At 42.2% G+C, this 15617-nt stretch overlaps 1 protein-coding gene across 1 annotated transcript in view; it reads right to left on the bottom strand.

Moving 5' to 3' along the window:
- Positions 1-15617, bottom strand: part of LOC144824919 (NXPE family member 1-like) — a 749464-nt gene that overhangs the window by 321561 nt on the left and 412286 nt on the right. Inside the window, exon 4 of the mRNA XM_078683880.1 lies at positions 10708-10769. Within this exon, the coding sequence (XP_078540006.1) occupies positions 10708-10769 (62 nt within the window). The remainder of the gene's footprint in view (positions 1-10707; positions 10770-15617) is intronic.

Here is a 15617-nt window from a genome sequence, read left to right as displayed (position 1 = left end):
AATACTAAGTAAAAACAAAAGTAAGACCCCTGCTCAACAGTCTTCCGGACAGGAGCACTCACCTATAATTAACGTCCAGCAGGTCTTCCGGAGAGGACCACTCAACTCCAATTTAACTCGCAAAAGCTGTCTTTGGGAAGCGCGTTCCCATTCCAGAATCGGCTCTTGAAAGCGCGTTCACAGAGCAGATTCAGCTTGTGCACTGGTCTGTCTCAGCTGCCCTTCACGCTTGTCCTACTTTTATGGCTTTTCAGAGGCAGCCGCTTCAGCCTTCACAGCTAGTCCCTTGTCTATGTCTCTAAGGGTGTGAGCTGCCCCAGCCCATGGCTGCCAGAGAAGGTTCACAGGTCCCCGGAGAGTACTGCCTGCAGTGCCCCCCCCCCGTGGATAAAGCCGCTCTATGGGATCCTATAGTCAACGGCAGCAGAGGGACGTTACATCCAGTCACCAGCGGCCACTGTTTGAGGGGATGTCGTGCCCCCAGGATCCACAGTGGTGAGGTACGGGCGGATCCTCACTTTCTGTCCCACCAGGAGCCAACTATGTTTTCCTTCAAACCCCTGAAGCCTACCTTCCGATCCCACCTCCTGCCCCCTCCGGTGAGTGTCCTTTTCGGAGTGGTCTTCTGACGGGGATTTAGAGTGAAGCGTACAGTCGCCATTAGAAGGAAGGTCCCAGTTGTACTTTGCACCTGGTATTTCATTGTGGTGGCGTTGGAAGGGGGGGAGCGGCTGTTCCTCTTGTGTATTGCACTTGCTGCATGTCAATTTAAAGGACTTTTCTACATAACGGAGAGTTTTTTGAGAGGGTTCCGTTCGTGTTTGCGAATAGTAGTCTGCAAGGTACATTGTGCATTGCACTTTGAAGGAGTGCAGCACTGTCCTAAATTAACTCGTTTTAAAGTCCTTCAAGGCGTTGGAAGGGGGGAAGGGGCTGTTCCTCTTGTGTATTGCACTTGCTGCATGTCAATTTAAAGGACTTTTCTACATAACGGAGAGATTTTTGAGGGGGTTCCGTTCGTGTTTGTTTGCGAATAGTAGTCTGCAAGGTACACTGTGCATTGCACTTTGAAGGAGTGCAGCACGGTCCTAAATTTACTCGTTTTAAGGTCCTTCAATTTCATAACTGATGGGGTGGAGTTCAGGTGCTTTGAAGCAACGTGCTTTGTGTTGTATATGAAGATAAATTGTCCCCGAGCACATAGATACAGATTCTTAAATTGTCCCAAGAGAAAAGATAACCACAATCATAAAATTGCTCTTTCAAAAGTTCTTCAAATTAATTTCCTTTAATTTTCATTTCTTTTCTCTTCATATATCAACGAAATTCTTCATAGTTTCCTTCAAATTGACATAGAAATGTAGCCAATGCATCAAGGACCAATGCCAACACGTGTTTCGATAGGTCGAAATATGATGCTGAGATCTTATCCCAACTTGACAACCGGGCCTGGTATAGGAAATTGGATACTAATCCTATGTTTGTGATTGTTAGAGCAATAAATACTGAATTGATCAGATGGCGGGATCGTGGGTTGCTATCAGGTGATGAATACCTATTTTTAAAGACAGATAAACCTCGATATCCATGTCTGTATACGCTGCCAAAGATTCATAAAGATTCAACAGCACCACCGGGTAGACCGATCATATCGGGTATCGGTGGACCTACTGAGAAAATGTCTGAGTTTGTTGATGGATTTTTGCGTAGTTACGTTATCAACTTACCATCCTACATTAGGGACAGTAAGCATGTGCTTAATCTCTTGCATGACTTGACCTGGGACCATGGAATGAAGTTTGTCACTATGGACGTCTGTTCTTTATATACAAACATCTTACACGAACAGGGTCTGGAGGCACTTAAGAAATTCCTATTCAGACGTCCAGTTGAATTATTGGAGCATTCAGAAATGTTAATTGAAATGTCTAATCTTATTCTTAAAAACAATGCATTCCTGTTTAACGGAGACTGGTACCTGCAAACCTGTGGGACCGCGATGGGTTCTAGATTTGCCCCGTCCTTTGCCTGTCTCTTTATGGGATGGTTTGAGGCGGGGCATGTCTGGGGCCCATCGGGTGCCAAGTGGCAGGAATATATTCTGTACTACGGTCGTTATATCGACGACTGTCTTTTAATCTGGACGGGTACAGATGAGGACCTATCCGATTTCTTTGCCCACATGAATAACAATACATGTAATATGACCTTTACTATGACTTCTGACTCGAATAGTATAGTGTTTCTTGATTTGGAGCTTTTCCACTTTGAGGGGAAAATACAGAGCAAAATGTACCGCAAATCCACCGCGTGTAATGCAATTTTACACGCTGGTAGTGCTCATCCAAGAAGCCAGAAAAATGCTATCCCTTATGGGGAAATGCTTAGGGCAAGGAGGAATTGTTCTCAGGATGCAGACTTTATGCACAATGTGACTGACATTGAGAAAAGATTCAAGAACAGGGGTTACTCTGAAAAAGTGTTAATACAAGCTAGAAACAGAGTGACCAAACTTAAACATACTGATACTTTGAAAACAGCTAAGAAACCGAACTCTGATAAGGGTAACAAATTACGCCTGGTGACAAACTATCATCCATGGTCGGATAAGTTATATGCAATTCTGAAAAAGAACTGGCCTCTTTTATTGGCAGACAAAACTCTATTGGATTATATTCCCAGCTCACCCAGTATTACATATAGAAAGGGCAGAACTATCCAGGGTATGATTAGCCCTAGTTACCCTAAACAACAGGGTACGCCGAAAACATGGTTGAGGGATCTCAACATTGGCTCATTTCCCTGTGGCAGTTGTAGCATGTGCCGTATGGCCCATAAAGGGATTAAGGAGTTTAGTTATAATGGTTCACGCACTTTTAAAATTCATCAGCATATGGATTGTCTGACCAAATATGTAGTTTATGTAGTCATTTGTAGATGTAAGAAAATCTACGTGGGTAGTACCATCCGCCCTTTGAAAGAAAGAATGATCGAACATTTCCGTGCCCTTAAAAATATGGATCAAAGATACCCAATCGGTTGCCATTCAGCAAACTGTGTGGAGTATAAAAAAAGTTTGGGGTTCCAATTTCATGGCCTGGAAACTATATATGGTGACCTTAGGGGTGGAGATAGAGAGCATAAACTGAGACAATGTGAAGCGAAATGGATTCTCAAACTTCATGCGGTGGAGTACGGGATAAATGTGGACCATGAACTACATTATTTCCTTTAGTCTATTGGTGTTTAACTTAGAACCAGCTGAGTATTACAAATCTTCATCTAATAGACATATTAAAAACCACACTGCTCTTTCATTATAATGTACAATATTGTGTTTGGAGTGTAATTACTGGGCTCGAAATGTTAACATTAATCTTTACCAATATCCGTATAAAAGTGAAGTACTGTAACTTAGACACCGCCTGTTGGTGTTGTGATGGTGTGTTAATATTTTGCAGAACATCTAAGTATTGTATGTGTTTTCCTGAGATTATTTTCAATTAGTGTTCTGCAGATTGAGGCCTCGGTCTGCTTAAAAATGTAAAAAATGTAAAAAATTTATTTTACTTTTTGCACCTATTATGCTGGGTCTTGAATGTGTGTTCCCTTTCTCTGGATGTGGTTTTCTCTTCTGGTTCCCTCTATTTCCTTTTAATAATTTTATTTAAACCTCTTTATTTATTCCTTCTAAAAATTTCCCTTTGAGCATAGTGAAGCTTGGGCTAGTAGTCTGTCATCTATGTCTAAGCCCGGAGTCGATTATTTCTGAGTTTTTGGCCCGTGACTATATGTTATGGGTCTTTTTAGGTAAAAACATTAAATATGTTGCATTCCGTTTTTAAGAAACGTTTTCTCACTGGCAAGCCAGATTGTAAATAATTTAAAATGAATATATCATATGAGTGCAATTATGCTCGATATTTTACCACTCCAAGATGGCGCTATTTACTGGGTGTGTGTAAACATTGACGTCCTATGTTTATTTCGGGACTGGCAGGATTCACCTGGCGGGAACGGCTATTTAAACGCCATAAACTAACATCTCGGTTCTCACAGAAAACGAACCCCTTCTGACGGCGTGAGGAGTACTCTCCTGGGTAGGTTTAGGGGGGCTTACATGGGCGCTGGCTAATCGTGGATAATGCGGGGAGCTATATTAGTGCAGCATTATGGTTTGTTTAACCGACTGCGCATTTCGTCTGGTATGTTCACTTTGGGAGTAAAATATGACGCTCTATGCTTATTCCGGGACCGGTAGGGAGAATTTGGCGGGAGTGTGTATTAATACGCCTTATACCAATAATCTGGTTCTTAGCGTAAACGAACCTCCTTGTGCTGACGGCTTGAGGAGCACTCTCCGATTTAGTTCAAAGCCACTAATATGGGCTCAAGCTGTCTGTGGGTAATGCGGGGAGCCAAAGTGGTGCTGCAACTTTCACTACTTAACCTACTGTTTGTTGTGTTATGTGTGCTCCCTATGTTTTGGTAATCTGATCAGTTTGTACTGACGTATTTTATAGTTGTTTTTTATAGATATAAGTTGGGTTGATATTACCGACTTATATTGTAGTGAGTAACAAATATGTCCTTTTAACAAAACTATTACCTGATTTATTTCGTGACTTTTTTCACATACCTATGGATTAATTTCCAGGGAGTTTGTAGTCAGTATATTGCAATCTTAAGCTGCTCTTAATATACTGAGGTGAACTCTGATAATGTATATTGGTTTGTATTTTAATTACAGATCCTTATTATATTTTACTCTACAAAGAAGAACTCTGAGATAGAAAACGGATTGAGGTAAACTCTCCCTACTACCCATTCTGAGATGGGTCCTTTTTAAATCTGATTAAGCTCTACTGAGTTTTGTTTTGCTTAGATAGGTATAGGATGCTATGATATAGCACCCAGAAAAAATGTATTGAAACTGGTTTCTTCCCTTTTTGATTTAGTTCTCAGTAATATTTGAGGAACTAATATCTTCTGGAAGTTGTTTACCTGATCTCAAATTTGGACTGTATCTTTTGGTGAGTAAACTTCCCTGCTCTGGTGGAATTATGATCCTAGGGTTAGGCAACTCATTATAAATGGATATGGCCTTTGAGATTTGAGTCTTTTCTCCTTTATATATATATATATATTAAATATCACTAGCAGTCTTACTTTTCGCCTTTACAGCCCTCTATAGCTTCCTGTGTGTTTTAGCTTGCACTTTGGGTTATAAGGTTTTACTTTGGTTGTGTGTGGGTGATCTACCACATTTAGGTGTTTTTTCTATACTATTTGGACTTTTTTGTTTTTCTGGAACTTATTTTGCATAGGTTTGCTCTCCTTTTAGTGATGAATTTAGTTGCCCTTTCTGTTAATTCTTTTGTGACAGTCTCAAATCCTGCAAACAGTATATTATGTCACACTTTACTTTTTGCTTTAGGTGAACTGTATATTCACTGGTGATGGTTTGGCCTTATATGTATTGAGAATTGTATATATTATGTATTTTTTATTTTATTGTAGCCCTGAAGAAGTCATTTGGGTTATTTGTACCCTCTGACGAAACACGTGTTGGCATTGGTCCTTGATGCATTGGCTACATTTCTATGTCAATTTGAAGGAAACTATGAAGAATTTCGTTGATATATGAAGAGAAAAGAAATGAAAATTAAAGGAAATTAATTTGAAGAACTTTTGAAAGAGCAATTTTATGATTGTGGTTATCTTTTCTCTTGGGACAATTTAAGAATCTGTATCTATGTGCTCGGGGACAATTTATCTTTGTTAAGTGAACTCCCTGGTTTCAGAAGAGTTCTCCTTTTGGGGGCGCTGGTGGCCGTTTCCCCCTGTTCCCTTGAGCCGCTTTATTTTGAGAATACTACAGCAGTTGTTGTTGCGCAAAACTTACCCAGCCACTACTTGGTCTGTATTGTGTTGTATATGAACTTGGCATTTTGCATAGAATTTTCCAGATATGAATATTACCTTAGGGCACAGATCCAGGTGATAAGTAACCTAGAAAGTAGGGTTATGTGAGATTGACTAGGTCACACTTAAGGGTCAAAGTGCAGGAGTTGTATCTCTCTAGTGTTATCTCCCCCTCTGTGACGGGCAAATTACTATTTCTTTGACAAACAGTGGGTGACAATGCAGGCAAGAAAGAGCTTGTAATAGTAAATAAAGGTGTGTGCATTTTTGGAATTTGGAGGAAGGCCCCTGCGTGACACTGGCTGCTCCCAAATAATAGTTTCAGTATTTAGAAAGCACGCAGTATTTAGAGGCTTCCCAGGCTGATCATAGGACTAGTGCAATCCCGTTATAAAAGCTTGTCTTGATTGTATATTATTGTTACAGGCGAGCTGTGACGTATGTAATTGCCAGTAGAAAAGAAATTACGTATTTCTAACCTCGGTCGCGGCTCTCCGAGCTCGTGCCCCTTGAGACGCGTGTGTTACCGGACCCCTCCACTGCCCTTCCTCGCGGAGTCGGCCATGCATAGCGACACACGCACACCTTCTGCTCCTGAGGTACAGCTTATTAGTCGCGCCACCTAACCTTCTGGAGAGTCTGGAGGAAAAAGGATGACACAGCGCGAAAGTGAGTGGACAAGGAAGGAGGGGGTGTAGGCGGGCGGCGTTGTCGTAGGGCAGGGAGGTTGTCATGGGGGGGGGCTCTGTGCACATTGACCTATCGCTCTCTCTACGTGAAGGCGGTGAGGAGTGCGGCTTGAGGTTAAAGGATACCGGTCTAGTGCTTTGTAAGCTAAGTGCATCAAGTGCCAGTTAGCGCTTCGAATCGAGTAAGGCCCTTTGAATATTTGACCTATATACTTGAGCGAACTGACCATACAGGGTGTACTGGGCTTCTGACACACTTTGGTTTTGTTTAATTAACATTACGAACGAGGCGCATTAGTGGTGTCTTAAGTGTCACTAACATGCATTTCTGCAGGGATTCAAGAGGATACACTACGGGGAGCACTGCGTAGATATAATGTGTTTGGTAAACTTCAGAATGTTCCAGAGAGTTGAAACGTTAGAAATCAGAGTAACCGTAGTTGAGAAAACACATTGATTAATATATACAGCTACCATTCAGCAAACGTATAAACTCTACGCTGCGGTACCTAGCACATTCTTTAGAATTCATTAGAGTCTACATAAACAAGAATACAATGGGCTGCTTGAATGGGGAGGGGGACGGGATGGTAGTGGGTGCGGAAATGGTCAGTGGCGCTGTCGACTGAAGCTTCTGCGCCGCCCGCACACGCTTTGTGGCAGGCACGTCTCATGTGCGCGTCCACAAAGCAGACTCCGCAAGAATCTGCGCGTGCCCCGGTCTGTCTCCCTTGAGAGGCATCTCGGCGACAATAGGTCTCGAGGGCGAGACCTAAAAAACAAGAACAGTTTTCACACTTTAAACTGGGGAATTGTGTGCGTTACACTGCACTGCAGTACTTTCCATGAGCCGGACAGGGACGCCCTACAGGTGAAGTCCATCCCTGTGAATGAGGGAAGCTCTGTTGTTGCAATGCACACACATATGGTGTTGCACAATCACACACGCACTGCCAAGCCACGGTATGTTTGCCCTGGATAGTACAACAGAGTCCCTTCAGACCCACACTGCTGCGTCTTAGAGCAACCAGGTGTACCCCGGACGCACACATGTTTATCCCTGTGTATCTGTGAGCGCCTCCTTTGTACGAGTGCCCAGGCCAGCAAAGACTGTGTCCCTGTACATCCACACACTCAGTGCCCTGCACAGTCATGCGCGTGAGTGTCCAGAGCCCCACAGATGTTGCCCGTCCTGCACTTCCACACACAGTGCCCTGGCCAGCCACATACATGGGTGCATACACACATATTCAGTCCAGCATGTTGCATGAAGGCTGATGTAGAGTTTCACGACGTTTGCACACGCACACTGCCCAGCGTGTGCTTGAGCAAAGGGCAGCTGTACCCTATACCCTGCACCCACATCCTCTCCAGACGTGCCCCTTAGCTTTGGTGTCATGCTCCTCCACCATATGAACTAACAAAAAGTTCACACTGTCACCAGAATTGGAGATCAGTGCCATTCATACCCCTGCAAACTACCTACCACCTCACAGCAAAGTAACGAGAAAAGCATAAATGCCCAAAACTTAATAGACACAGCCGCGGCCAGCTGGCATGCTCATGGGAGGGAGGGGACTCGTGGGTGTTCGCAGGTGGGGAATAAAAATTATTTAAAAAACGTTACCTACCTTAGCGCCGGTTACCGCGCAGCCTCCGCTCCTGGCTGGTGTAATTGTGCTTGCAGCCGGGTCCCACGTGTTCCTGAAGGAACAAGCAGGAGCCAGCAGGCAGCCTCCCTACCCTAAGCCAATCACAATGCTGCAATGGCAGCATGGTGATTCGTGCAGCGCAGCGGAGAGCGCCCCAGCCACGCGCCTGTTGGGAGGCCATTTTCTCTAAGAAGGTTGTAGCAGCCTATATAGAAAAAAAGAGAGAGTGCTCAGGACTGGGTTGGTTGGCCCAGGGGCTGACCAAACAGTCAGTGCCCAGAACAGTGGGAAAGCCACTCCCCCCCTGCCCTCAAGCAGGACCGTCCACCCACCCACCCCCAACGAGGCACTTCTGCTTTCACGTAGTGCGAGAAGCAGAAACATTAAATGGTAGTTTTACTATTTTATGCTTCTGCTTCTCGCACTGCGAGGAAGCACTCAGGCGATGCCCCCACACCCCTATGGAGGTGCCGCCACTGGTATCTAACTTACCCTGACTAGGATTGTAATACCTACTTGGACAGGGTGTACAGTTACCTCTGCAAACTAGAGACTAAATGTCTAACATATATTCATTTAAACGATTTTAGGACATGGGGACCAAGTCTCAGAATCCTGTAATGGAGGCTGCAATTTTTTTCTTTGAGTTGTCACCAGCCAATCAAATCACTATGTACCCCGGAATCGGTCCCTCAGTACTGAAATGACCAGTGGAAGAGAAAGCTACTTCGGATAATCAAAGGGCTCTATTTTATTTCTTTTCAGTACTACAGGTGGGACAAGCCATTCAGACATACCTAACTTTTAAAGTACTTAATGACCACCCTGAGCTCCTCATAAAATGCACATTTATCCAAAAAAAGCTGAACTGACTTAAAATAAATCACATAAAGGATGCTTTGTGAGTAAAGTTCAAATTTTCTGCAAAATTTGGAGTAATTTCATTTAGCAGTTTTTTTGTACTGGAAAGCAAATTCTCGTATGGGAATTAACATGGAAAATCAACATCCTTTTTTAATGAGTTTCAAGACGTTTTGTCAAACAGTGCCAAAATTATTAGCATAAACAAAAAAGAAATTATTCCAATGGGATCTCTGACATTCCATATAAGTATTCAGTACCCTATAATTGAATGTTTGCCAGTGGGTTCAAAGCTTATATTTTACAGAAACAATGTCTAACCATGAATATTTTCCCATACTCCACAGTGATAAATACATTTGTAGGATATTTGGCTTCCCTAAACAAATAAACAAGTTAAACACAGCATTTTGTATTTCTGTCAGTGTTGATAAAAATAATAACCTTTCACAAGGATAGTTCTGCTCTTAGACCACTAATCAGCACACCTGACAAGCTCACTTTTGCAGGCCCATCCTCGATGCAAGCAACTGCCTCTGTGTATTTTAAAAAAACCCACATAGAACATATAGCCCTGTCAGCATAAAGTTACACTGCCACACGTTGCATTTCATTTTCTTTCTTTATATGTGTCTCACTATAATCTACTTTATACTGTCAGTGTAACACAAATGAAAAAAAACATATTAGAAAGCTTGATTTTAGTGCCCTTACAGTGCATTTTGCATTCAAAATGTGTTTATAATAAAACACGTTATAGCATAAAACACATTTAAAATGTTAGCAAGTTATCCCGAACAAAAACACACATTTCTTAAACAGTGTCAGAATATTTGGAGTCTCAAACAAAAAAAGAATACTAAAAGGGTGGCACTCAAATGCTCTAAATCTTCTAACATCTACTAAAATCGATTAAGAATCATGTAATATAAAAAAATACATAACAAGGTACAGGTGTCAATGGTCCTATAGTGCTATCTGGGGATTCAGGTGACAGTTAAAACCCCTTTGTTGCGTGCCCTTTCTCACGAGCCTTTTACAGTCCCTCAGGGACCCCATCCTTGGTGCCATGTTAATTTTTTAGGGGAAGGGGTGCGTGATCTGCCCTCAAGGCATTTATAGGCCGAAGAAACCCAATTCCCCGAGGACAAAACATAAAAGTACAGTGGAGGAGGCGCACTGCCTCCCATGCTCACTCCCTTGGCCGAAACAAAAATGTAAAGGGGCATTACAAATTAAGGAAATCAGGAAGTTTGTAATGGGGTGCAGATGGGCCACATAAAAAAAATCCAAACACAACAAAACCCTTGTCTGCTGTTCCACATTAAAGTCTCTGGCAATGGACATCGTGACTGTAGAAGTAGAATGCATTGTGCCATGGCAAATATCAATCAGTCTAGGAAATACATTCAGCTTGCATCAAGGGCGGGACAGAATTGTCGGTGGAAGTGCCCATCTACCATGGCTTTCTAAGTTGTCATATTTATGACATGAGCGTGCCCTCATAAATCTCATGAAGGTATCAGGAAGAAGTGTTGCTTTGATACAATTCCACACTAACTCAAAATCTTTAAACTTACTGTTACAATGGTGGACGTGAATTATTTCAACCTCTTTTTTTATTTCAGTACCGATGCCGGACCTTAAAATAAGTAAAAAAATACAGAACAGTAAATAGCTGCTCAGCATAAAGGAACAGAATTAGGCTAAAAGTACAAAACAATTGCTATGAAAAACATTAATTTGAAAGGTTTAGTTTTGAAAAACATATTGTTAGGAATAATTTAGGGGCTGATTAGGATGGCGTGCCCACTTATGGCCACCCTCCCCCCTATTGGAAGTGGGACAGCCCGACAGGCTGTCGGCGGTCCCAACAGAGGCATTACGATGTGACTGGCACCACTGCAGTTGGAATGCCTAACTTTTGCATTGCGCCTGGTGCTGCTGGCTGTAGCACCTGCTGCAATTCAAAATGAGGACACCTGACATATCCCTGCACTATATGGAGGCTCCAGACCCACAGTTTAGGGCCGGTTGATGGGGGCCCACTACGGGCCACCAAAGTCCCTTTCCTCCTGCCTTTCCATGGTGGGTCAACCCGCCATGGAAAGGTGGGCGGATAGGGACATCATAATTCCTATGGCGGTCCCTGGTGAGCACTGCCACCGTTGTATGGATATGATTCCCCACCAATGCACCGGTGTGCTCAAGGTGCCCGCCGGATGCATGTCGGTCGGTCTTCACGACCACCAACCATCTGCCTGACATGATAATATGAAGGGCGGATTACATGGATCCGATGGTGGTGGGACTGCCAAGTCGGGCTGTCGGTGCAGTCCCACCGTCATCGGATTTGGCCCTTTAGTTATGAAACGTACCCATTCCAAACTAAATGCTGACCACAACTTCCTATTTTTGTGAGCCAAATCTAGCCAAACAATTGGTTGAACTTCAAATGAAATTGGACATCTACCTGCTTGAGTAATGTATATCCTTTTTCAATGTTCTTCAAATTAAATATTATTGAATGAAACTTAAAATACACTAATAGTTTAAAATTTCAAAAGACACATTTCTCACAAAGTGCTTCAAAATGTATTTCTTTCAAGGAAAATTTGCAAAAAATTATGAATGTTGAGTGCAGTTCAGGTGTGCCATTTTAGGTTTACAACATCTCTTCATTTTCGGAAAGATCTATCTGGAGAATTTATGAGCCATGGCAAAAAGTATGTGTACTCTTATCCTTGCTCCACAGCACTCTTTATGAGTTTGGTCTGAAGGAGATATTAATAGTACTGACATTATTTGTATACCTATTTGTGTCTGTTTTTTATATATCTAATTCTCATAAATAATCAAACGTTACTTTTGCCAAATTTATTGATACTGAAGTTGATGATCTAAATAGTTTGAACACTATGTTAATCTCTCTGGTAATCAAATTGGTTCTAAACAGCTACAAGTATATTAATTTTACATGAGAGTTCCCACTGAAGTGAGGAAACAGCTTCTTCATATTACTACAGGCACACAGATCATAAAGAAAATATTCTCTTGGGAAACAATATCCCATACATGATCTATGTAACACTACACCAATGCAACCCATGGGTGGAATAAACATGCATTCAAAGCATATTATTCACAAGCCCATTGTGTTGCCAGTGTGTCACTTTTTTGGATGCACCAGTGGCGCAGTGTGCCTGTCCATATTTACAAGGCCACGTAAAGTTACCCTGCATGGCTTTTTGTGGCATTGTAAATACGGTCCCTTTTCTCCCATTACTCTGCATGGGTTTTGCTATGGGTAATCCGATGCAACATCCATGGAACCTGATGTATTCCCAGATCAGCAAGGTTTCATAAACCTGGGAATGTGCCAGATTACTACTCCTCCCCAGGGGAGGTGCGAGGGATGCACAACGAGGAGAAATATCTTTATTTCTACTTTTTGTTCCTTTTTCTTTGTGTGCTGCTTTCTGCAGCACACATAGAAAGAGGAAAATAATTATTGTGATTGTTTTTGTGGAGGTTGGTCCCTTGCTGCACAACAACAATCACTCTTACAATGCAGACACCCTTGCACCATATCTTGTAGATACAGCACTTTCCTTCCCTTTTTTGATGCACAGCAGTTCTGTAGGAAGGCTTACTGTGCTGACGTCCATAAAATTATTGTAAATCAGGTCCAAAGGGCTTAGGCTTCAAGTCAGAAGGCCAGCCAACAAGAGATGCATGTCCAGTCCTTCTCATCCAGGCAAGAGGGCAGAAGGCAGCAGGTCAGCACAGCAAAGCAGGAGTCCAGCAGCATGCATTCCATCAGAGTGGTACTCCTTAACACAGAGTTCTTCTTCCTGTCAGAGTATCCACAAATCAGAAGTGTATTTAAGTGGTCGTGTCTGATGTCCTTCTTTTATTCACAGTTGTGCCTTTGAATTGGGGAGATGCTGCTAGAGGCATGACATTGAAGTGCACAGGTGCCCTGCTTTCCCTGCCCTGACTCCAGACTAACTACAAGAGCTATACAGCCCTTTGTATAGAAACAGGACACAGCCTATACAGCTGTAAGTGAGGCTGAGGCCAGCTCCTACCCTCCTATCCTGAAAGTGGTGGCCCATTCAGTCAAACCTCAGATTGATTGATTGTGGGTTTCTAAAGCGCTAGAATCGACTCCCGAAGGAGTATCTCTGCGCTGTAGACCGCTGGGGAACCCGTCCTGGCTTTCCCTGTGAGATGGTCCCTACTGGGTATCTCCAAGGTGAAACCAGGCATCCCCGACGTATGTGGGGGGCCGTTGTGGAGATGAGGCAAGCTAATGCCCAGAGTTGCCGAGTGTGATCCCTAGTTAGAGTAGGCACCGAGGCGAGAATTATCGAGTCTGTTGACCCTGGTCCAAGACCCTGCCGCATCGGGAATTGAACCCTGGTCCTGGGCCGTCCTCTGCTCCCGGGTCTGCCGCCTCTAACCAGTGAGCCACACCAATTGTTTATGACTGTCTAGGAGGAATACACAAAGTCTAACTGCCAACTACATTCAGTCGTGTGAACAAAGACAGGCTGTGGACACTAAATGGCTAAAGCACAAAAATGCCAATTTTCTAAAAGTAATGAAGAGAGAGAAACCTAGATAGATATCTAGGTTGACCTAGTGCACTACTAATGTGTCACAAGACAGTGTACAACCAACGTTTTCAAATATCCCAAGTAAATCTATGTGATAATACAATAGTAACAAGGTAATCAAAACATTATCAATGGTATCTCAGAAATTTTGAAAAAAATAATAATGAGCTTTAAGTAGTTGAAAGTCTGCAGAATTTATTCCAACATCATAGCAGATCATTTCCAACGCGAAAGAAAATGCAATGTTGCTGCTTGAATTCAGCATGCAAAATCAAATTTCAATGGTTCCCAATGCATTTCGGGCTTTAGACAATAGCCCTTCATCAGGGGATTCTGTAACAGGTATATACATTACAATAGAGTATTCAACATACATATAGATCATGATATAAGCTGACAAGAGCTCAAACAAATAGAATAGTGCCTGAATAATTCCAATCTATAAGTGCGTCAGAATCAAAGTGAGTGATGTAAAGGCAGACGTGATGTGGAAGGCGACTAAAGAATTGAAATTCAGGGGAAAAAGTGCCATTTCCAAAGTGTAAGATATTACCAATCAAAGTGAAATAAGATGGAAAAAGTGGAGCGTGAAAAATGAATCAAGAATGCCTCGAGGCTGTTCAATGTACCTTAAAACGAAACTTCGAAATGGCAAAAGAAGCCACAGTCCAAAACCAGCAACTGGAGATGTCTAAATCAGTCTCTAAACAGAGCAGCTAAGGAGGTAATAAACATACGTGAGTAAACGTATGAGACCCCTAACAAGTTATATTGCAGTGAATCACTGAATGTGCAGTAGAGAATTGAAAGAATCTAGTGTTTACCTTTGTGAAAAACGCTGCTGTAAAGTTGCTGAACACTGAAGTAAGATTACTGGAACAATGGTACATCAATGGCGATCCATTCATATAAGGCTCCTGCAAACGAGGTGCCAGGTTAATAATCAAGGTAACTACATCGGTGAGGACCCGATAAGAACTAGAGGGGGGATATGGCTTACCGTAAACAGCTAATCCTTCTTGATACCGCAGTAAAAGCTCCGCTGGCTAAGAAGCAACGCCGGTGTGGGTTTGCGAGCCGCATTAGTGCGCAGTGTTTTGAACAGTGAAAGGCTAATGGGCAATGGAAAGAGGACTCAGGTATTGACGCGGGTGGAACAACTGTCCGCCATATTGGAGTGAAAGGAACTGACTTGTGGAAAATTGAGTGGGTGCTTAAAATGGTCTCCTCACTATTCCTGCTGTTTTGTTTAAAAAAGTGTGTAAAAATGAAAAAGTAAATGCAAAATGAAAACGAGAAGAGGAGATGTGAGGGTGAAATGTAGATAGAGAAAACATAAGGAGAGATTGAAATAGACGCCCAAAGTGGAACATAAAAATCAAAAGGGGTAACTAGAAGGGTCAATAAGTGGAAGTTATAGAGTGAAAAATACTCAAGCATCTATAATAAGAATTATGCTAACATACATGTAAAAATGTCCTGTCTAATACAAAAATAGCTGTCTATACAGGGATATAAAATAACAATGAACAGTACTCAAATGCAAGTCAACCTCATTAATGTAGGAAACAGAGGTGATTGAGAATTATAGAAAACATGACAATTCGAATTTATCATTGGGCTCCATGGGGGACTTGAATTTTCTAAAAGTGGCATTTTCAGTATTGTAATTTAAAATTCAGCTTCACCATAATTTAGGATTTTAAATTCGGATTCCAGACACCACACTTGAACCAGTCATATCTTCCCATTTGGAAATTACAATTATAAAATGTAATAAGGTATTCCCAATGTTATCCTATGGAAGATGTAGATCATGTTTAAGTGAAAAAATAATGTAAGAGATTTTTACAATCAGGACATATAAA

The sequence above is a fragment of the Lissotriton helveticus genome, chromosome 3_1 (assembly GCF_964261635.1).
Source record: "Lissotriton helveticus chromosome 3_1, aLisHel1.1, whole genome shotgun sequence".
Taxonomy (NCBI): domain Eukaryota; kingdom Metazoa; phylum Chordata; class Amphibia; order Caudata; family Salamandridae; genus Lissotriton; species Lissotriton helveticus.
Note: the sequence above shows the minus strand (reverse complement) of the source record. Positions and strands in the feature narration are given on the sequence as shown.